Below are 24,880 nucleotides of genomic sequence, written 5' to 3'. Positions count from 1 at the left end.
ATTGGATCAGCAAATTTGCTGATGATGCAAAGATTGGAGCTGTAGTGGGCAGTGAGGAAGGTTTTCAAAGCTTGCAGGGCGATTTGGATCAGCTGGGAAAATGGGTTAAAAATAGAAGATGGAGTTTAATGCAGACAAGTGTGAGGTATTGCACTTTGGAAGGACAAACCAAGGTAGAATATACAAGGTAAATGGTAGGACACTGAGAAGTGCAGTGGAACGGAGGGATCTGGGAAGACAGATACATAATTCCTTAAAAGTGGTGTCACAGGTTAATAGGGTCGTAAAGAGAGCTTTTGGTACATTGGCCTTTATGAATCAAAGTATTGAGTTTTAGAGTTGGAATGTTATGGTGTGGTTGTATAAGGCATTGGTGAGGCCGAATTTGGAGTATTGTGCGCTGTTTTGGTCAGCTAATTATAGCAAGCATATTAATAAGGTTGAAAGATTGCAGTGAAGGTTTACAAGATGTTGCCGGGACTTGAGAAAATGAGTTACTGAGAAAGTTTGAATAGGGTACGTCATTATTCCCTGGAGCGTAACAGAATGAGGGGAGATATGATGGAGATATATAAGGTTATGATGGGTATAGATAGAGTGAATCCAAGCAGGCTTTTTCCACTGGGTTTAGGGGAGAAAAGAAAACAGAGGACATGAGTTAAATATAAAGCGGAAACGTTTAAAGTGAACATTGGTGGGGGGGTTCTTCACACGGAGAGTGGTGGGAGTGTTTAATGAGCTGCCTGGTGAAGTGGTAAATGCGGGCTAACTTTTTAACATTTAAGAAAATCTTGGACAGATACATGGATGAGAGTGGTATGGAGGGATATGGTCCAGGTGCAGGTAAGTGGGACTAGGCAGAAAATGGTTCGACACAGCCAAGAGGGCCAAAGTGCCTGTTTCTGTGCCGTAATGTTCTGTGGTTCTATTATACAGAGTCCTTGGAGGGTTCGGAAATGCAATAATCTCCAATAATATTTCAGTCATCTTCATTGATAGATATCTGAGCTAAGGAAGACAAGTAGATTTTCTGTCCTTGTTCCAAAAATTCAATTTGAGATATTTTAAATGTATCAGGAGAGTCATTTTAAGATCTTGCGCGAAGCTGTGATAATGCTGCAACAAAGTGCACATTGCTTATCCCAAAATAATTCCACATCAACCAATCTTCCCCCAAGGCAGAGGTTTCCCAACATGGGTTCCACTGACCCTTTGGTTTTGGTGGATGTCCATGGCATAAAACAGAATGGGCAACCCTGTCCTAAAACAATTTTTTCAATGACTAGCTCGAAATGGTTCCCAAATTCAGAGAAGCGAAGACTAACCTGGAGGGAGATATATCAGGAAAACGACCGTTGAAAAACTCACTGTCGCTGTGAATTATGCACCGAGTAATTGCCCAAATATCAGTGGGTTCGGAAGGGAAGCGAAATATAGGTCGATGCCGAAATTGTGCCTCGCATTTAAAGATGTGTCTGTGGAAAGTACTGGGCCGCGTCATCTCGCGCTACATGTTTCCTGTTTACGCTTTCAAGGTCAGTGACTGCGTCTAACTGCAAAGGTCGCTATGTGATACATGAGCACCCGTGGAAAGCGTTGTGCGGTTCAGGCTGCTTAAACCGCTGGCAAGAAACAGGTGGTGTTAAGTGACATTTATTTGCTTCTCTCACCCGCGTGGCCCCTGTACTTGTCACCCTGCAGAGTATTTACTCTGTAACAGCAACTCTGTGTTCTACGTCCTTATTCACGTTAAATAAGGCCATGGCTGGCTTGGTACCTCCGTGCCATTTTCCTATACTAATCCAGGACCTGGTTTTCTATTTATTATCTAAAAATCGATCCAGCTCGGTCTTAAATTCGAACAGATACAAATATTTGAATGCCATCCGTGTAGAACTTTCTGGAGATTTATTATGATTGAAGAAATTACCTCTCACCTCAATTCTGAAAGGGCAACCCTATTTTTAAAGCATCGCCCTTATTCTCGGTACCTCTATCCAAGAGAATCATTGACCCTGCATCAAACTTGTCAGGCTTAGTCCGAACTTTAACCTTGTAATCAATTCCTGTATCGAAAGTCGGCGGGTTGTTTGCCGCCTAATTGCTCCTTGTACCTACACATTAACGGTCAGTGATTTGTGTACAATTAACTCCTTGTCACCCTTGAAAATAAAATATTTCAGTCTTTGTTCAATTAAGATTTCTTTATCTCGTGTTGACTGATGTGCAGGGTATTACAGTTTTCCGTGTAACATTTCATTTTGTCACCTTATGTTAACGTAAGCTATTTCCGCTCATCAATCTTCAGCCAATGCCAAATAAATCACATTAACTTTAATAATTCTTTGTGACAGCTTATTAACTGTTTTCATAAAGTAAACACGTTAACTGTTCCGCCTTTACCTCTTCTGCAAACTACAAACTCAAAATATAGATTTGCCAAATATATTCCACTCTCACAAATCCATAACTCTATCAAATCCAGTCGTCAGGTTTTTTTTCGTGTTTCCGCGTCTTTGCCATTATGTTCGGGTAACTAGACTTTGTATATTAATTTCTTTTGCCGCCTTCCTTGTATGATGGGGATTTACAGTCATTGAATCTGAGGGAATATATATAGCATTTAGGAACATGACAACATTAGTACGTCAACGACGTCCGTAACTACCCGAGAAGAAAAAGAATTTCAGCATCTATATTGTGCACATTTCTGAACATTAAATGTTTCTTTAACATTAAATGTACCTTTGACTATGTAGTCTCAGAAATTTAACACTTCCTTTCTTACAAATCTCACCGACAGTATTCTATTGTGCTAATCTTAGAGATTAGAGATCCTCGTTCGCAGATATATAGTTCTCTGTCGATTCGAAAACAATTTCTGTTTCTTTTGCCTCTCGATGACAAACAAAAATTGTGTCGTTTAAATTGACAATATATAAATCAATTAAATGTGTCCTTTTTTAGTTCAGCCTGAAACAATGCCGACAGATAGTCTACAAAGGCGAGATTCAGAATGTAAGTTTATATTCTCCACAACCAAGGCGTCAGTTATTCTTACGATAATCCAGTTCTGTTGTTGTATAGTGTGAGACAATATAAAATCAAATTAGAAGATCAAATGTTGTAACATGGTCCAATACTGAAACTTGTCTCCCAAATGTTTTATATACAACTTTTCATCATTAGAGAGCATTTGTGACGTGTTTGTAGCGACTCCACGACGCTTTAGCTTTTAACTGTAGTCAAATTACAGAACCTTTCGATTAAATTTGAAACTAGCACATTGGGGCCGTGCATTGAACGATCCCTTTTCACTAATTCCTCCACACCATCCCAGACATACATGCGATGAAGAAACAAGCCTCTTTTGACTCTTTAACTGGCGAATCTAACAATCGTTCATCCTCAGAAAAGTATTTTAGATCAGCGATGTGGGGCTAGATTGAGAACAACATCTGTTCGGTAATGTGCAGAATGATTCCTGCAATGCATATTCAGTCCGTGACCTCAATGCAACAGTGGAGCTGTAGATTTTATTTTGGAAAATCAAAAATAACTCTAAAAATGTTGGGAGCATCGGCATATCATACACCATCTGAGGAAAGTTATGATTCGGTTGGATGAGTCCACTTCAGCTAATAATATCATGGAGACAAACGCCGCTGAAAGAGGCCTCCCAATCACCCTCTCCTCCGGGCGAGTACTGGCTTATCCCACCTATGGTCTTCTTAATGGCATTAGTGAGGAGAAAGAAGTAATGCAAACACTGAAGCGAACTCTGTAATTCACAATTTGTTCGCCTTTCTCCAGTTCTGTCTTTCCTGGCCAACAGTACATCCTCTCCGTTTTTAATATTTCAGCGTTGTTCTGAAACTTTCCTTTGATTTACCTGTTGCATGGTTTATTTCCAACATGCTCCCTCCCTGAAATCTAACCAGCCGCGCTTATGACACCGTTTCTCGAGGCTCCTATCACGTATATCGTCTCCATCTCGGCCCTCGTTTTATCGGCAATTTTTTTCAGCCCTTTGCGCTTTCCCATATCCCGTCGGTCTCAAAAATCAGCCGCGAATCTAAATGATTGTTGCGGAAGACGCACGGCAAAGTCCTTGCTCTGGTTCAAGTTCCTACACAGCATGAAAAAGCTTCTGGTCCAATTGTCCTACTGGGAAAAAGGCAAGTCTAGTTGTTAGTTCTGCAAGAATTTTGTTGCATCTTATTTTCAGACTCCGTAATCTGTATTCAGTACATTCCATTAACTGCCTATTTACGTTTATAATTGGAAAGTTCTCTGTTCCAGGCTGACATCCGGTGTTTCGAGCTCCCAGTATGGCAACCGGAAACCGCAATCTAGCTCTTGTGACTCACATGGTCCGGTACAACTACAGAGCACTTGTCAACGCCAACTTCTACACTCTCCACTGAACACCCAGAATAAAGGCATTTGATGGGAAAGTGGGAGGTAACTCAGTCACTTCAGCGGAAAGGCTCTTTGCTTGAATCATGGTTGGCGTCTATTCATCGTCTGTGCTTCCATGTTCCTTAAGCTAGAATATTAAGGATATGAGGCCAATAATGTAAAAGAGGACACCAAAACTTTTTTACACACACATACACACACATGTGTATGCGTGTGTGTGTGTGTGTGTGTGTGTGTGTGTGTGTGTGTGTGTGTGTGTGTGTGTGTGTGTGTGTGCGTGCGTGCGTGTGCGTGCGTGCGTGCGTGCGTGCGTGCGTGTGTGTGTGTGTGTAACGGAGAGGCTAGTGTGAATGTCGGACTGCTGGAACATAACTTAGATAAGTAATTCTGGGGGAACTAAGAAACAGCAAACAAAATTAATGTGTTTTCCATCAGTCACCACTATGGAAGGCACGAGCAGTATGAACAGATGTTTGAGAGTGTCCGAAATTAGTGTATTTGCTATTACGAAGCTTGGGAACTGAAAGGTCTGAGGGTAGTTAAGTCATCTGGGCCAGATGGATACACCTCAGGGTTATAAATGAGGCAGCCGGAAACGTTATGAAATAAGTAATGGGGTGGCGGGTGGATGGGTGAGGGTAGACGTGCGAGAAGTAGAAGTGATGCGGGTGAGGGCTGTATTGCTGGTGCAGAAAGGGAAATCCCTTTCTTTGAGGAAGGAGAAAGTGTTAGTTCTGCAACGAAATCATTCAAACTGAGAGCAGATGCAGTGGAGACTGAGGAATTGAGACAGGGCGTGGCAATTTTTCAAGTAACATGGTGGTCAGAGGTATAGGTCAGGTCGCTGTGATAATCGGTGGGTTTATTGCAGGTAGCTCTGAAATGAGCTTTCAAGGATCACTAGATTCAGGAATGGTTCCGGGGGACTGGAAATTTGTAACTGTCAGTCCACTCCTTCAGAGGCAAAAAAAGGACATACTAGGCTATTAAGCTTGATTTCAGTGGTTGGGAAGATGTTGGAATCCATTACGAAGTCTGAGGTTTCAAAGTATTTGGATACAGTAAGCCAACGTCGGCATGGTTTCCTTTAGCAGAAATCTTGGCGGGCAAGTCTGTTGGAAATCTACGAGGAAATGACAGGCAAGACAGACAGGGGAGAGTGAGTGGCTTTTACTTACTTAGATTTTCAGAAATCCTTTGATAAGGTGTCGCACATCAGATTGCTTAATAAGACCAATGGTATTACAGGAAAGATACTAGCATGGATAGATTAGCTGCCGAAGACAGGTGGTGTTCCACAAAGGACGGTGGTGGGACCGCATCCTTACAAACATAATGACAACGATTTGGTTTTCGGAACTGATTCCTATGTGGTCAGGTTTACGGACGATACAAAGACAATTGCAGGTACGGGTAGTGTTGAGCAAGAATGAATTCTGCAGCAGGACATAGACTGGATATAGACAAAGAAGTTGTAGATAGAATGAAGAGCAGGAAAGTGTATGATCATACAGTTTGGTGGAAAGAATAATGGGGTAGATTATTTTCTGAACAGGAAGAAAATTTAAAAATCAGAGGAGCAAAGAGCCCTGGGAATCCTTCTGTAGAAATCACCGAAAGTTATTTGTAGGTTGAGTCGGTAGTAAGGAAGGCAGATGGAATGATAGCATTCGTTTCGAGAAAACTGGAATATAGGAGCAAGGCTGTAATTCTGGGGCTTTATAAGTTATTGGCAGCACCGCACTTCGAGTACTGCGAACAGAGGAAAGTTACTTTAGTCGCGTCTCTAGTTCTGGCTTTGTCTCCGTGACTCAGAAGGGAAGAGAAGAAGACGCACGGTCTGGCAACAGGGGATTCGTTAGTTCTGCGCAGACAGTTCAGGAATTTAGGTGCCATTTTAAAGAACATTAAAACATAAGAAAGAAGAGCAGGAGTAGGCCATTTGGCCTGTCGTGCCTGCTCCACCATTCAATAAGATCATGGCAGATTTGAACATGAACTCATCTCTACCGTCCTGCCTTTCCTCCATAACCCTTAATTCTCCTACTATGCAAAACTCTGCCCAACCTTGTCTTAAATATACATACTGAGGTAGCCACTGCTTCAATGTGCCGAGAATTCCACAGATCCACCACTCTGGGAAAAGTAGTTCCTCCTCATATCCGTCCTAAATTTACTCCCCCGAATCTTGAGGCTATATGCCAGAACTGCACACAATACTCTAGATGCGGCCTCACCAGTACCCTATACAGCTGAAGCATAGCCTCTCTACTCTTAAATTCAATAGTTTTAGCAATGACCTCCAGTCCGTTTGACTTCTTGATAACTTGATGCACCTGCAAACCAGCCTTTTGCGATTCATGCACAAGCACGCCCGTTCTGCTGCACAGCATCACGCTGCAATCTTTTAACCGTTTAAATAACAATCTGATCTTCCGTTTTTCCTTCTGAAGTATATAACCTCACATTTACTAACATTGTTCTCCATCTGCCAGACCTTTGCCCACTCACTTAACCTATCTATATATCTCTGCAGACTCTCCGTTCCTTCTGCACAATTTGCTTTTCCAATCCATATAGTGTCATCAGCAAACTTAGATACAAAACAGTCGGTCCCCTCTTCCAGATCATTAACGTATATCGTGAACAGCTACAGGCCCAGCACCGACCCCTGCGGCACATCACTCACCACTGATTAGCAACCAGAGAAACACCCATGTATCCCAAATCTTTACATTCTATTGGCTAACTAATCATCTATCCATGCTAATGCATTACACCCAAGTCTAAGCATTCTTATTTTATGGATAAGTCTTTTATGTGGCACTTTATCTAAAGCCATCTGGAAGTTCAAGTAAAGAACATCCAGGTGTTCTGCTTTATCCACTGCGCTTGTTATATCATCAAAGATCTCCAGTAAATTTGTCGAACAGGACCTGCCTTTGCTGAATCCATGCAACGTCTTCCCAGATGCTTCGTTATTTCTTCTTTAACAATAGCTTCAATCATTTTCACAACTACAGATGTTAAACAAACTGGCCTATAGTTAACTGCCTTTAGCCTACATTCCCTTTGAATGGTGGCGTGACATACGCCTTCGCCAAATCCGTCAGCACCTGCCAGAGTCCAGAAAATTTTGCTAACATATGACCAAGCCTTCAACTATAACCCCTGCCATTTCTTTCAGTATCCTGTGATGCATTCCATCAGAACCAGGGGACTTGTCTATCTTTAGACCTGCAAGTTTGCTCAGCACTACCTCTTTAGTGATAGTTATTGTATCGAAGTCCTCACCTCCCATCGCATCCATATCATCTCTCTTGGCATGTTAGACATGTTCTCCACTGTGAAAACTGATATAATATAGTCATTCAAAGCCTCAGCCATTTCCTCATTACCCAATATCAATTCCTCATTCTCGTCTCCCAAGGACCCACGTTCACCTTAGCCATCCTTTTCCGGTTTGTATGATTATAATAGTTTCGTGATCCGTTTTATATTTTGTGCTGGTTTATTTTCGTTGTCTGGCTTCCCTTCCTTTATTGCTCGCTTAGTGGTTCTTTGCTGTTTTCCCTAAAGTTAAAGTTTTCTCTATCTTCCTGTTTCCCACTACTCTAGGCGACGTTGTAAACACGAATATTTAGTCTAATGCCTTCTTTTATTATCTTACTCATCCAAGGCTCTCACCGCCTTTACCGTCCTTGTCTTTTACTGCAATATACATTTGTTGAGTGCCGTGAAAAATGTCTTTGAAGATCTTCCACTGTTCCTCAACCGTCTCACCACATAGCCTGTGTTCCCAGTCTACACTAACCAAACCCACCCTCATTCCATTGCAGTCTCCATTGTTAAGGCATAATACACTGGTTGCAGATCAAACTATTGCACTCTCCATTTCTATGACAAACTTAATCATACTGTGATCAGGCTTTCCAAGAGGATCCTTAACTACAGGATCACTAGTTTTACCTGTGTCGTTGCACAGAACCAGATGTAAGATAGGACGTTCCCTTGTAGGTTCGGTAACATGCTGTTCAAGAAAGCAGTCACATTTCACTCCACGAAGTTCTCGTCAAGCCACCGTCTAGCAGCTTATTTCACCCAATCTATGTGCAAGTTAATAGTCCCACATGATAACTGCTGTTCCATTCTTACATGCCTCAGATATTTCTTTGATTATTGCCTGTGCCACCATAATGTTATTATTTAGCGGCCGATAGACAACTCCCACCAGAGACCTTTTATTTCACTACTGTTCCTAATCTCTGCCCAGATGGATTCAACATTTTCCTCCTCAGATCTTACATCGTCTCTCTCTATCACTCTGGTCTCATCTCTAATTAATAACGCTACCTTAACTCCCTTACCTTCCTGCCAATCCTTCTGCATTAACTGATATTGCTGGATATTTAATTCCCAATCTTCCCCAGCTTGCAACTACGTTTCTGTGATGGCCACTAAATCATACTGCTTTGTACCGATTTGGACGACATGTTTACTGATCTTGTTACATATATTATCGGTATTTAAATAAAGTACCTTTACACTCGTTGTGCTTTTAATATCTTGTAATCTTTTACTCTTTTCCATTTGAGTTTTCTTCACTCCACTACTACTTTTCCCTTTTTTGTTTTTTTGCTTTTTCTTTATCCAAATCTTTCCGTTTTACTTTACCCATACTTCTCCAATCTGTCGAACCCACCCCTACTATTTGTTTCAAGCCCTATCTAAAGCGCTAGTTATGCGTTTCGCTAAGAATTCATGTCCCATCACGGTTCAGCTGGAGCCCATCGGATTCCTTCCCGAAATGTGAGTGCCAATTTTCCATGAATTCAAACCTACTTCTCCCACGCCAATGCTTGAGCCAGGCATTTAACTCACTAATCTTCTTGACCTCCTGTCAGTAAGGATTTCTTTCTGTACCTTTAGTGGGAACGTTTCATGATCTGGAGTGAGAATTTGGTATCCTTGTCTCCAACGGAGATTACGCAATCAACCTTTGAACTATTACATACAAGCGGCTCACCACCAATTCGGCGTTTAGATGACCAAGAAAAAAAATCTAAATTTCATGCCAAATTTTAGTTTATTAAAGCAGTAGTTAGTACAAGGGTCTGTTTTAATCGTAGCAAGCTGTACATAAGCACGGATGGGTCTGCAGATTAACCGTTGTTCATTATTACCAATTGGTCTGAGACTGAGGGAGTTCCGAGTGAGGCTTTGAATGGAGAGAAACGGGAATATGACAAGTGCTCATGCGGCCGATCGATGGCGCCGTGAATCAATTGGGCCTCCTGCACGCGGGCCTTCTTTCGAGAGTGCACGTTTTCGCCTCGGTGGGTCCGGTTTGTCTCACCCGCACTGTAAGTTGTTCAGTGTGTGCCGTTACTAAAACGACTCTTTAAAGCATTTAATCATACTACTCCGTTGCAGTACTTGCTCCGCACATACGAAACAGGGTCTAAATCTGTCGTTGTTCACGAAGGATAATATTCGCTCTGCCTTTCCAGATCAGTTAGTATCAATCGTCAGCTGGGCGTAGATCTGTAAGGGAATAGCATGAGATTGGTTACTGTATCACTCCCCACCCTGCACCATTCCTCGCCAGGCTGTATGAATGAGGAAATTGAATCACGCGTTAATTCCAAATCAGTGGGATGTGATAGTATGGAAAAGGTTTTCATTCACCTTTGATTTCCCTGATTACAGCCAACAACAAAATGCAGGACCCTCTCGTCCAATCCCTGAACCTGCCCCTGCGATGTCCTTCCGATTTCAATATTATTCCTCAGTCCGTGCTCTGTGTAATCTTGTCCAGCCCTGGACCTAATACATCCATAATATCTTAAGGCCCATGGACGTCCTGTTGTTCCTTAAAAGCAGTATGGTTCGGCATAACATCTTCCCTGTCTCCCTTCCCATCTAACGCCACCAGCACTGACGTCCTTCCCTATCTACTGTATGTAAATCCCTTCAGACTCTGCACTGCTTAAGCACCTACACAGCAGCCTATTTGCGTAACCAGTCCCGCCGGTATACCACTCCGTGTAGACCCCCTCCAGCCCCGAAACCGTCTACCTGTGTAATCCATCTAACCCTTCTTCGATCTGTGTAATTCGTCCAAATCCTAAACCCCTTTATCAATGCAGCACACAACCTCTATCTCCTCGCCGATCTGTAACTCCTTTTTAAGCTGTTTCCCTGCAATTGAAATCTCCTCAAATTCCCTCTCTAATTCCATTCCCTGTTGTATTCTTTCTCTTCTTCCGCAACTCCACGACTTCTCAAGAGTTCTGCACTCTGTTGTTGAGGACTAACGCCAACATTGTCAATGTTCACTGCTGCGGAGCTGGACACCCGACCGCTCCTCGTTTAAAGACACCCCGCCAACCGAGAGCGACCAGCTACGGGTCACATGAACTTACAATTTGGTGTTACTTTCTGTCTATTGTTATATCTGGAATGTGTTTTAGAACAATGAATCCTACACAAAGGTATGATAACTACAGGGTTGTTGTGGGTGACTTCAACTTTCCTAGCAGAGTGGAAACTTCTTAAAGCCAGAGATTTATGCAGTGCACCATTTGTTTGCTGAATCCTAAATAGTTTCTATATCGATTTGCAGATATGCCAACAAGAAGATGGGGCAAAATTGAACTGGAGTTTGATAATGAACCTGGCCAAATGTTCACTAGGAGAACATTTAGGGAACAGTGATCAAAACTCCATAGTTTTTCAGTTAGCCGTAAATAAGAATATTATAAAGACCATTGCATTCGAACAGGGTAAATGTGCGAATATTAGACAGAAACTGGACAGCGTCAATTGTGAACAGCTGCTTTGGCGCAGGTATCGAGACAGACAGTGAATCCGGTCCGGAAGGAAAGGGAATCTTTTCGTAAAAAAATAAAATGTTTGCTGAGCTAAAAAATCAAACAGAGCCCTTAAGAATTATAAGAAGCTGGAAACTAACTCGAAGCGGTTAGGAAAGGCAGAAAGGACCACGAATAGTACTTGGCAAGTAGGATTAAAGAGAAACCCAGGACGTTCTATTCAAACATCAAGAGCAAGATGATAATTAGCAGCGGATAGGACAACTGAATGATTAATGAGGGAACATGTGCATGGATGTGAAGAATGTGGTTCACTGCTTAACATCAAAGAGAAAGATGTGGAAGGTGGCGAGATCAGTGTGGAGGGTACGAATTTGTTTTTGCATTATGAGATAAAGAATGAGGCAGTACTGGGTCTCTTAAAGAACATTAAGTATTGAGAGGAGCAACAGATGAGATTGCTGGAGGCTTCACCGATATCTCAGTGGCCTCTAGACACAGGCGAGGTCTCTCAGAACTAGTAAGTAGCTAATGTTCCAATATTTTTGAAAGGAATTAGGGATAATCTTGAGAATTTTAGACCGGTGAGTCTCCCGTCAGTGGGAAGAACGTTATTGGAAATAATTCTTAACGATCCGAGTTATGAACAAATGCATGGTTTCTATGGTGAATTAGTCGTTTGGATTCAGAACAGGCTTTCCCATTTAAGACAGAGGGTACCGGTCGAAGGGAATTATTCCAGCTGGGCGGCGGGGGCTATGTCCCGCAAGGATCTGTACTGGGATCTCTGCCACAGGTGATATATGTGTGATATATATAGATGTAAATCGGTTGGTTAGTAAGTTTACAGGTGATACTAAAGTTGTGGAGAGTGTAGAAGGCGACCAAAGGATAAAGATCAGTTGCAGATACGGGCGAATGACAGACTTTAATCCCACCAAGTGAGAATCGTTGCATTATAAAAGGATGGTACACTTTTAATGACAAGACCCTTAACACCAGTGCGATACAGAGGGATTTTGGAGTTCAGTTCATTTATCTCTGAATTCAATTTTGATCGGCTCCATTATACGAAGGATGTTGAGGCTTTGGAAAAAGTGCTGAAGAAGTTTGTTGGGATGCTGGTTGGAATTGAGAGCATCTGCTGGAAGGAGAGTTTGGCCTTTCATACGAATTCTTACATTGGCAGTAATCCCTCCTATCCCTCCAACAATCCTTCTTATCCACTACCATCAGGTAGGCGGTACCGGAGTATTAAAACAAGAGCTTTTAGGGTAGGAAACAGCTTCATCCCACAGGCCATAAGACTACTAAACTCCCTGCCACCACCCATGTCTCAGCACGGATGAAGTGTCATTGGCGTTATACTGTTTACCTTTGACTTGTGCCGCAGGCGTTGTATTATTTGTTAATATATTTGTGATTATTATGGTTTTATTACTTAATGTGTGGTGTGTAAGTTATATGCACTGTGTTGCGCAACTTGGTCCAGAGGAACGTGTTTCGTTTGGCGATATATATATGTACAGCTGAATGACAAGAAACTGAACTTGAACTTGAACTTGAGCATACGTGTTTTCTCTGGTACTTCTGAGACTTGAGGGGATATTTGTCAGAGATTTCCATACTATGAGAGACACAGATAAGAAAGATAGCCAGTATCGCTTTTCCACATTGTTGAAACGAGGCATGCGTTTAAGATAAATTGGGATAAGTTCAAAATTTTTGACACAGAGAATGGTAGGAGCCCGAAATTCGCTGACCAAGGTGTTGGTGGAAGAAAATGCGATAGAGCGGTTCTGCATACTTTACGATAGGCACATAGATATGCTGGAAATTGAAGAATATGGACATTCTTCAAGCAGAAGTATTTAGTGTAGTTGTGTATTTGATCACTAATTCAATTAGCTCAATGGAACATCGGAGGCTGAAAGACCTGTTCCCGTGTTGTACTATTCTAATCGAAAGCAATTACCTGTTTGTAGCTGGCATCATTGGGTACAGGAGTGGAACCCAGTGTGGTATTCTGCTGTTGTAACCCATTCACTTCAAGGTTCGACGCACTGTGCGCTCAGAGATGCTCTTCTGACACCACTGTCGTAACACGTGATGATTTGAGTTGCTTTCACCTTCCTGTCAGCTTAAACCAGTCAGCCCATTCTCCTCTAACCCCCCTGATTAACAAGTCGGTTTCGTCACATCGCTGCCACGGTTGTTTGTTTTTTCAAACCGGCCTCAGTAAGCGCTACAGAATAGTGTGCCAGAAAACGCCAGGGTATCGCATTAACGAGCAGGTTTACAGGTGTACTTGAAATTGTGTGCACTTACATCACGTTCTCGATCCTTTCGCCGGGTGGTGGTGCTTTTGCCTGCCGTTTCTCCTTTTACTGATTGAAAGAGATGTTTAAAAGTGAGCTTTTCTTCAAAGGGATTATTCACCGTTTGGCGAGAAGTTCAGGTCATGATTGGGTTAAGGCCAGCACGTTACCTGGTTTGCGTTCCTTCCGATACTTCTTAATGGCCACAGTGGTCGCCCCTACAGCAAGGAACACGAGGGTCGCCGCCAGGCCAGTTGAAAGCACATGACAGAGTTGGAGCTGCAGGCTGTCTGAAGGACATAGAATCGACTTTCAATTGAAAGTAATTTAGCATCAGTTCCAACCTGCATTTATTGGCCTGTGTGTCCTAATTAGTCAACACATTGTACATAAATTCAAGATATTATCAGAATCAGAATCAGGTATTTGCCGTGAGACTTGCCGTGTTGCTGTAGCAGTAAATTGCAATGCGCAATAATCAAAACTATAAATTACAATAGGAAGTATATGTATGTGTCCGGCTGTCAGTCTGTCTGCAAATTAAATAAGTAGGGCAAACAGAGAGGGAATATCGTGAGGTAGTGTTCATGGGCTAATTTTCCATTCAGATATCTGATGGCGGAGGGAAAGAAGCTGATCCTAAAACTTTGAGTGTGTTTTTTCAGACTCTCAGAGTTCGATCTTGAGTGAAGCAATGCGTAGAGGGCATGTCCTGGATGATGGGGTCCATAATGATAGATGCCACTTTTTAAAGCATGGCGTTTTGAAAGTGTCCTGGATACTGAGGGAACTGTAGGCCATGATGGAGCTAGCTGAGTTTGCAATTGATATATGTAAAGAAGAGGTTGATGCTTTCTCGATTAGCAAGAGTGTCAGAGGTTTTGAGGAAAGGCAGCAGAATTCGTTTGAGGGCGACAGTGAAGCAGCGACGATGGAATAGCTGAGCAGACTCGATGAGCTGAATAATACAACGTCTTGTGGTCTTATGCTCTAATCTCTCATTCCTTTTGAAAATACTGACCTTAGATCTCTACAACAGTCTATCCAAATGGCTTTCTACTCGTCACAGGAACTGGCCTTTCGGCCCAACAACCCCATACTAGTACTTGGGCTTCCGGGGGCATTTACATGTTCTTCCACTTCTGCTCTAGTCTGATACTGGGTTAATACCAATAACATTAACGGTCCTTACTCCAACACTTCTATCAAGGTTGGGGAGTGTGGTCTCTGATTACCCTTCGCTTGCCAGCCAACGTCTGTTTGTCGCTCTGTCTCGGATATGTTCGCTCTATTCTATTGTAAAGCGAGCTCGTTACTCTAAGGTCACGATTTCCATCCAGCTCTAGAATGTCCGCTCTGTGAAGTGTGCACGTTTCCGCGTGATCATGTAGCATTCCACCAGATATTCCCGCTGCCTCACAGATAGGAAGGCGTTGCTGGTAACTATGTGGCAACAAAGAGTCAAAGCAAGTATGATTTCCCATTCTATGCGGCAAGGCTAAAGGGGATACAAAGGTCAGAAATCGGGGACAGTCTCAGTCTCAAGTCTCAAGTCTCAAGTCTCAGTCTCAAGTCCAGACTCCGCCAAGAACAACCACGAGATTGAGGACCATAAGAGCCGGAGGGAATGTTATAGAAAGTGATCTGATTGGTCACTTTCCTTTGCAAGCTTTGTATCTGGGGTCTAATTTGGAAGGTAATAAATCTTGGAAGGTTATGGTAATTAGTATCAGGTTTATTGTCATTACATAAACTGAGATGCAGTGAAAAGTTTGCCATCCAGACAGATCATATAGCACATAAGACGTCGATTAGCACAAAAGGAGAAACTGGTGAATTGCATTTACAAAGAATGTGGAGTGTAGGTGAATAACAAGATGCAAGAGCCATGACGACTAGCTTTTGAGATGAATAGATCACGGAACGGAAATCTGTGCAGCACAGTAAAGGGATAATGATGCTGTGCAGACCATTACACTCTAAAACCAGTCTATTCCTTCCCTTCTACGTTATCCTCCATTTACAGAGCCAGTGAGATTTGAGCTTGAAATTTACTAACTTTTGAGATTATAGCAAATATGATAGGTAAAGCCGAACTGGAACCTACAGGATCGCGCATGTTCAGAAGTGTTCGATCTGTGACAGCTAAGCCCGCCCGGCGCTACGAAGCGCTATATTGGCCTGGAAAGAGGAATGGTTAACCGACGGAGAGTCGGCGGTGAATAGGTCATTTTCGGGCCTGAACTACTTGTGTCTTGTGATAATTTGAATGTTTTATAACCGGTTTCCCCCATGAAATAAATTCTGAGATGCCTTTGGGGAAATTTATAGGTCAGTGCGGTAACATATCGGTTAGCGAAACGACTTACAGTGCCGGCTGAAAGATCGTGGCTCGATTCCTGCTGCTGTCTGTAAAGAGATTGTACATTCTCCCGGTAACCCCATGGGTTGCCTCTGAATGCTCCGGTTTGCCCTTCACATTCCCAGGACATAGGCATGCTATGCTGACGCTGGAAGCATGGCGGCACTTACGGGCTGCCCCAGAACACCTTCACTGATTTGATTCGACGCAAAAGACGCAGTTCACTGTATTTTTCAATGTACACTTGCCAATTAAAGCTTATCTATCCAAAATTTATCGGAGTCGTGTGTCGGGAGATGAGTACTTTCAAGGACTCTACAACTGATTATTATTTATTAACATTTATTATTTATGCGATTTGACTTCGTTTGTATATCAGTCTTCGTTATTCATAGCTATTCACAAATTCTGCTGTAATACGACTGTGAGTGTCCGCGATCTCAATGCGATATATCGTGACATATACATACTTTAATAATAAATGTACTTTGCAGTTTGAAGAAACAAAAATGAATTATTATGAATAAAAAGTCAACGATAATAAATCTGATTCTGATTCTGACCATTTCCCTGAGCAGAGTGGCCAAACCAAGAGATGCCCATTAAAAGTTAGTTTTGAGTGATGACAAAGGAAATAAGAGAAAGGGTTTCACTCGGAGAGAGGTGAAAGTTTCCATGATCGGTGGCGAGAGGGAGAAGCTCTGCTCACATTTACGCAGTCTTTGAATGCGGCAGTAGAGCCGTTGGGGCCACGGAGACAGCGCTGGAGAGCGGGATTTAACTCGATACTAAGCATAAACACAAAGAGCCGAATGCCTCGCATCATAAAGCTAATGGGAATCGCTAGTTTCTACGATACCTTTCTGAGCGGAGACACTGTCACTGACCAGCTGTCCAGTGGCGCAAGTGCAGACAGCGCCGCTACGCCAACTTTCCGCCGGGATCTGGAAGCGGCTTCTAACGCTGTAGCCTCCGTCCGGATCAAATATCGGGGGATCAACGCGACCTTCTGTGGTATTTCCCGATATGTTCCAGCGGATGCTCAGCGAGTGGGAAGACACGCCTCTCACTAAACACATCAATGTCACCAGTTGCATTCGGGCAATTTGATCCGCTTGCGGCGCTAACAGGAATATGGTGGGAGGCTGTGCTGAATGCGGAAAACACAACAACACTGTATTAATTGGATGGCCAATTTTAATCACGGTTTCAAACACAGGCTATTCTGGCTATCTTCCCCGTGCTGGCGGTGTATAACATATCTGTGCTAATCCTAGTTTATAAGGCCCTCTGTCTGTGATAATTCGCCTCCAAAACTGAGTGGGTAGCTGCATCGCTAACCCTCAGGGAGTGAGATCCCAACGCCCCTCGGAGAGAAACATCTTTCTTCAAGCCTTCTCTAAAGCTCCCACCACTCCTCTATATAGGCTTATCGATACATTTACCGGCGCCTCGGCAGCAGAGCGTTTAACAGGACGCTATCATACTTCAAGGAGACGGAGTTTGGAGTTCAACCACGGATTCTACTGTAAGGAGTTTGTCACCCTGAAACGCCATTCCTCGTGGAGAGCGTGAGTTTCCACCGGATCCTCCAGTTTCATGGTACAGTCCAAAATCGTACCAGTCAGTACGTTAATTGGTAATTGTATATTGTCCCGTGATTAGACTCAGCTAATGTTTCACACTTCTATCAGCTTACCCTCTCCACCCCAAGGAAAATAAAGCAAAGTTACAGCCGGTCCTCGCAAATGAAACGGCATCGTTGTGATAGAGACCCACAGCCGGGAAGCAGACAATACGGCTCATCATCTCGACCAGTGAGCACCAATCCACATTAGTCCCGTCTTCCTACACTTAGCAAAGACCCTTCTGTCTAAGTAATCAATGAACACATCTAGACATTTCTTAGATGCTGTCAGCAAATCTACTGCAACCAGTCTATGATGGTTGATCCTTCATCCTTATACTAATTTTCTAAATATACGAAATCTTCTACCTTTTACTAAATTTAAGCACTTTTGTTTGTCTACCACAAATGTATAGAAGGGCCTCCTGCTGTTTACTTCGTGTCTATAACCTCCCTGTCTGTCAATTCAATAACCTGACTAACGAAAGGCCAATATCCATTTGCCTTAATCATCACACTATATACATGCGATGCCACTTTGAATGGTCACTGGATTTGTAATCCAAGGTCCTTCTGTTCTTCAATATCAATGTTTCTCATGTCCTTTCCTCATTAATCCTCCCAAAACGCATCCACTCGCGCTGATCCGGGTTAACATTTATAATGCATTTCACCAACACTACAGTATCACCCCTTGGACAAAGACTATCACACTATCCGTACTATCCACTTTTTCGCCCTTCTTTATATTCTCCACAAATTTACTGATTTTGCTTCTGATATCAAAATCTAAACTATTCAAGAATATTTCAAAGAGCCAAGGTTAAACCATCTATTCTTGGACAAAATCGTTAGTAACAGGCATCCAACCTTACCTTGCCCTTGTTGCCAGTCTAATGTGCAATTGCTTGCCAAAATGCCCTGGTCCATGTCTATGTGGGTCCTTGTCAGAGGGTTCACTGAAGTGCATGTAAAACATACATTGATTGCACTGTTTCTCGGACATGATCAGATATTGACACAGCCAGCTTGGCTGTCTCTGATTAGACCTTGTCACGCCAAGATATTATTCATCCTGTCCCACGAAGTGCAGTCTTTTAAGATCCCTACCACTCATAGGTCTATTTTGCCAGTCTTTTCCCCGTTACTCCAACTGCTACCTTCCAGTAAACTCACATGTACACAGCGAATATTTACAATACCTCACTTAAAGACCCAGTAATCTCACACTTTGCTTGCCACAAAAGCCTAGGATAGAGCCGGTGATTTTTGACTTTTAAAACCACTATGGATTCAAACACTTGTTCTTCATTTCTTGAGATTTACACCAAAAGATCACCTTTCCCTTCACTGATGCCTCCATCTACAAGGTGCGCTACCTTTTTGAATTCTGATGAAGCGTTCTCATATAGGGCCATTACAATATCTTCTAGCTCCAAAGACCGATTCGTCCGTTGCATGTAATAGGCTCTAATATTTCCTTGGATGATCTTTCACCCTTAATACACTTTTAGGTGGCTTGCAGCCAAACTCTTATCTGCTTGCCATTGATATTTGTGACCTTACTTAGTCTGCCTTTTAAGTATTGCCTTCCGTTTTGATACCAGGTAGGGCTTCAATCGTCTTTAAATTTCTATACATGCCATGCGTTTCATTTTTTTCTTTTTCATCCATCCTCAAAAATCTTGTCGTACATAATTCTCTGAGATTATGACATCTTCCTTTTACCCTTACAGGAACATGTTGGCCCTGAGTTCTTCCTATTTCTTCCATACACATAGGGACTTACCGGCAAGCGGGTGTTCCCATTGAACTCTATCCAGCTCCTGTCTAATATTAACGAACATGGATTTGCCCAATTTAAGAAGTTTATTTCTGTTTCATGCGAACATTGATGTTCCATACCCACTTGAAATATGTGGAGTCACGGCTACTATTCCAAAACCGCTCCCCAGCTGACACTTCTTCAAACTGACGAGCCAGAAGGTGGTAAATTTGTGGAATTCATTGCCACAGGGGGCTATGCAGGCCAATTTTTAAAGCTCAGATTGATAGGATCTTAATTAGTAAGGGTGTCAAGGGTTACGTGGAGAATGCCGGAGAATCGCTTCGAAAGGGAAAATACATCTGCCATGAAACTGCTGAGATAATTTATGGTCTTATCACAAACTTCATTCACTTAGATATGGTTAAGTAGCATTCCTTCCCGCATTGGTAGCCTACACACTTAATTAAAGACCTCTCTTGTCGGATCTTAAAGATCCGTACTGAGCCTTTAATGACGAGCATTAAATATTCGAGAACTTCGAGGACGCAAAACTGGTGAATCCTCTCTGCATCCTCTCCAACGCAATCGCGCCCTTGCTCCAGTTAACGTCCTGGCTCCAATTTTAACAGACAACTCCGATTTTGGTTTGATTAATGTGTTACAGAGTTTGAATATACCCATTTCCTTGCTGTTAGATTCTATTCCGCGGCAACTGAAGGCAAGTATTTGGCATGTTTGCTTCACCACCTTGTTTCCAAGTCTCCTTTGCTACTGCTGTTCATTATATCTGTACCCGAGCTTCCAAAACACTTCGCCTCAAATTTCTCAAATTTAAATTACAGCTGCCATCGTTCTGACCACCTTTAGGGGTGGCACGGTAGTGTAGCGGTTATGGCAACGTTTCAGTGAGCCATCTGTAGGACTTTGGTTCAATCCCCGTCGGTACCTGTAAGGCGTTAGTACGAGAACGCGTGGATTTCCTCCCAGTGCTCCGATTTCCTCCCTCAACCGAAAGACGTGAACATTAACTCGTAATTGAAAGAGACTGATGCCGTGTTGTTAATTAAACCGAATTAACCTCAGCAGCATCACTCTGTAGCTCACACATACTCTCCGCACTTCCAACAGCATCAGAAATTCCCGTATCATTTGTGAACGTACTAATTATACCCTCTACGTACTTTCTGGTCTCTAGCAAAAAGCCGCCATATACAGTTCTAAGCCCAGCTACAAAACCCCATCCCCATAAAACATCAGTAACACAAACAGAAGCTCCCTGGGGGAAGAAAGACGTTCTAAAATGGGCTACACTCTGGGACAATTTGAAAGTGGCACAGGATAGAAGACTCTGGCGACCTGCTTTCTGCGTCTGTGCCCAGTAGGGGTGATGGACTATAGAAAAGAATCCCAGCATCAGCAGAAATGAATGAACTTGTTACGATGATTTACCTGTGACCACTAGTTTGGATCCATTGCCGAACTGACCATAGAGCTGGTCTGCGCAGAAGTAGATCCCGGAATCAGTTTGCTGGACGTTTTTAATCTCCAGGGAGTAATTGGCCGATTTGTCGTCCACTTGCCCCGAGAACCTCCCCTCCGCTTTCCCGAATCTGCTCACCGTGAAAATGAACTGCAGATGCCTTTGGTCGTTCCGTTTATACCACTTTATAAAAGCAAGCATACCGAGGTCCCGGCTACAATTCAAGATGGCTCGACCTCCGACACGGACGGTCTGAATCGGCGGAGACTGGAACAAGGCAGCCTGAGACATAGAAACTGAGAGAAGGAAGATTTGATCACAGAGTGGTCCTCTCACTGATACCACAGCGAGTTCAACCTCGCGCCATCTTTTTACGAATTGAGACTTTGGAACACAGAAAGAGCAGCATGCTCAGTCTCTACAGTTAATTGTATTACCGGCTGCTCTACTCTCATAATTGCATCTAAATCCCCTTCTTAAAACTCCATTGGAAATCCTTCCAGTTACTTCATTCCCTGGTGGGGTGGGAATTAATTTACCTAACTTTCTCTCCAGAGCAATCTACCTTTCTAATTCTATCTTCTACTTTCTCTGATTACCGGTATCGATGGCTAACCAAAAAATATCGACATAGAATATAGAACAGTACAGCAGAGTAACGGGCCCTTTTGTGCCTAACCAATTAAATTAATAATCAAGTGGCCATCTAATCTCTTCTGTCGACACAACATCTACTTTCCTCGCATCAATGCGCCTATCTAAACATATTTCAAAACTCCCTAATGTACTGCCTCTATTACCTCTCCAGCGCATTCCAGGCATCACTATTATCTGCCTTTCACATCTCCTTCGAAACTTTAATGCATGCCCTCCGGTATTAGAATCCACTTATTTATTTTACCAAATCCCTTCGGTGTAATTAACGATCAGCATTCCCTCTAAACTAGCTGCCCAAGCTCTTCTCTTCCCGAGATTCGGGTCGCTCACCTTGCACTAAGTAAGAGAGCGCGAAGACCGCGCAGCATCTCATTGTTCGTGTCCGAGTTAAACTCCGGGTGTTAATCGCAGACGCGTGTTCATCGGTTTGTAAAGTTGGCGCAAGGGAGGGGGCGAGATCCTTTGTAATTGATGAGAATCAGACGTAATGCTTATTAATAAATGTTTGGTTGTATTGGAAAAAGGTAGAGGCGTTCTGCGGGTTTCCTGTTTACGCGGGGCCAGGTAAAAGCAGATGGAACGCGGTTTGCAAACACATAAAAAATATATACGCTTCCTCGCTTTGGTCAGACTACACTCGAAGCACTCTACATAGGGTTAACTCTGGTGCGTGAGACTATAGACAGGACTCTGGTTAGGTTTATCATGAAGGCCTAATTAGGACTGGAAGCCTTCCTCCAGAGAAGTACAGAGGCGGCTTCCTTGTCGGGGTTAATTTTAAATCTAGAAGTGTTTGGTGAAGTGGTTTTACCGATGTTTCCATGCGGCGATAGTTGTGTTGGAGGCGGGCGAGGACGATTCTAACATGTTCCACGCCTCCTGCGTTCCAAAGTTTTTTTTTAAAACACAACGAAGTGTTTTTCTAATCGCTGTTGCAGCATTGAAAAGACACCGAGCAATATTTACACAGAAAGCTCCAACAAACCGTCCACGTAATGGTGTCTGCTCTCGATTGATAGACATTGGCTCCAGGATCGGAAAGAGCTCACTTTCTCTTGTTTTCAGTGGAGTGGTAATGAATAGATCAGCTTCAGTTTAACTTCTCGCCTGAAAACCGCACAGTGGGCAGCGCGGCTCGTTTTCACTCGGGATTCCTTCTGGATATTTCCACAGAAGTTGAAGTTAAACAGTAGTTTGGTAGGCAAGTTAAGGAGGAGAGGGATGAAGTTACAAATTGAGGAGAGTGGAGGGAGGAGGCTGGCATGGCATGCGCTGACAGTGACCAGTGGGAGTTGTACTGATGTGATGAAACGATCTCTCTGAAATGGACGTGAAAGAAAGATTTTTTCACTGTTCCTCGCTACAATAATCAACCAATTATACTGAGTGTTTGATTGTACTAAGCGGCTCTATTATCTTGGTCAAAAATCACATCATATACACACTTAAACGCATGTATAAGCACACACACGCACGCTGATATTCGTGATAGAGGTTTGTGACAAGTGGTGTCCCTCAGGGACCGATGTAAAGGCCTATTAAAGGAGCAAAATATGGATCGTTATCCATTATTCCTTTTCTCAAATGCTGTCCAGCATTTTGTGTCTGTTGCTCTGGATTTTCAGCATCTCCTGAACTTTTTGTGTTTATGACAGAGGCGTTTAAGAGTCTTTTAGACAAAAATGTCAATATGACAGGACATGGATCACGTTCAAGTAAACGAGAATTAGTTTCATTTGTCACAGTGTTCAGCAAAATACATCGTGGACCGAAGGGCATGTTCCTGTGTTTTTTTTCCTATGTTATGATTACTAAATATTTCCACAGTTTTTGGGCTTCCACAGAGAATTGTGAACGGAGCTCAGCATGCCACGGAAAGCAGACTCAGTAAACCATAATGGAAGACCTCACCCACCCCGGACATTCTCTCTTCTTTGCTCTCCCAAAGGGAAAAAATACAAAAGCCATTGAATCACGTACCTCCGGGCCCAAGGGCAGCTTCTGTCCACTGTTGTGAGACTCTTGTCCGGACCTCATGTATGGATGGTGTAGTGTTCTCGTGCAGGTGTAGGTACTCTGAACTAAACACCGAGTTAAACCGTAGTCAATGAAGACACGGTCGCAGTAAGATTAACCGTTTACTGTTCACTCTTCCACATTAACGTATGGTGAAAACTGTTGACAAAACAATACAAAATATCTACAGTAGTTGTTTCCTTCTTGGCATCACATGTACATCATAAATACTTGTAAAAGTAAAATTACAACAAACTATATTACATTAAAGTCTCATTAAAGTGCAGATATTTTACACCGATATTTTCCTACAAGTCGCAGCGAAACCTGGTGTGACGTCACCGCATGCCGCGATACGTCACAGACAATGAATTGACTTAACTTAACTTTAACAACCTTAATTGTAACTGGAAAATAATCACAAACGAATTACTAAAGCGAAAATGTAATAAACTAAACAAATGCTTTAAGGGCAACACAGATGGAATTCTGTCTTTACAATCTACCTGGATATTATTTGCACTTCATTGTTTACCCGCACTGCACTTTGTCTGTAGCTGTTGCACTTTATTCTGCATTGTACTTATTTTACACTACCATATTGCATTGTGTAATGATTTTATCTCCCTAAGCGGCATCCTAGACAAGATTTTCACTCTACTTTGGTATATGTCACAATAATAAACTGATACTGATACCAATATTTAATAACACCTTTATTTAGTTTAATAACATCATGTCAACGTGGGAAACCGGGGGTTGTATACTTCGGGGACAATCTGTCTTCGTTACAAGCATAGATTAAGGGTCTTGACACGAAATGTCCACTGTCCACTTCCCTTCAAAGATACGCCCTGACCCGATGAGTTCCTCCAGTTCCTTTGTTAGTTGCCTCGGATTTCTCTTCAATCGCTAGCTCGGCGATTATGTTAGTTCGTTGTCCCTTTGCGGTAGGCCATCCACCGACGTATGAGAGACCAGGTGAATGATGATCCAGCCCCTTTAAAGGGAAGGGGAGGTTTGCTCGTTGTTCCCTGAAGCCGCGGCAATCAAGAATTTCTTCTGCACCGGCTTGTCTGGAGGACTGACAATGCCCCTTCAAGCAGATGTTTCCTTTTCCAACAGCTTCCTGGAAAACAAGGGGCCCCGTATTTTCCATTTCCTCCACTAAACCGTCTTCCAGAAAGCGGCGACTGAGTCCCAGTGACACAGACGCGGTACGCGGACTGTTGGCCACTCTGATCCGTAAAGCTGTTCTCAACAGGCATCAGGAAACGCCACGATTCCCGCGGGAAGAATAGTCCCGTCTCGGAGGATGGGACTCCCCGTTCTGCATACTCGTGAGACCCCGCTGAGCTCTTTCCAAACCGTTTCACTGAATGTACGACTCAACGGAA

At 42.9% G+C, this 24,880-nt stretch overlaps 1 protein-coding gene across 1 annotated transcript; it reads right to left on the bottom strand.

Annotated features, from left to right (window-relative positions):
- Positions 1-9,501: 9,501 nt before the first annotated feature.
- On the bottom strand, positions 9,502-21,922 carry LOC132399642 (uncharacterized). Its single transcript, XM_059980238.1, has 6 exons — positions 21,798-21,922; positions 20,780-21,106; positions 16,795-17,085; positions 13,744-13,863; positions 13,584-13,642; positions 9,502-9,966 (listed from the first exon to the last, which is right to left on the bottom strand). Exons 1-6 carry the CDS (start codon positions 21,838-21,840, stop codon positions 9,934-9,936), a joined length of 873 nt encoding a protein of 290 aa, XP_059836221.1. The 5' UTR covers positions 21,841-21,922; the 3' UTR covers positions 9,502-9,933.
- Positions 21,923-24,880: the final 2,958 nt, after the last annotated feature.

Source organism: Hypanus sabinus, chromosome 9 (genome assembly GCF_030144855.1).
Source record: "Hypanus sabinus isolate sHypSab1 chromosome 9, sHypSab1.hap1, whole genome shotgun sequence".
Lineage (NCBI taxonomy): Eukaryota > Metazoa > Chordata > Chondrichthyes > Myliobatiformes > Dasyatidae > Hypanus > Hypanus sabinus.
This window is presented reverse-complemented; position numbering and strand designations above follow the sequence as displayed.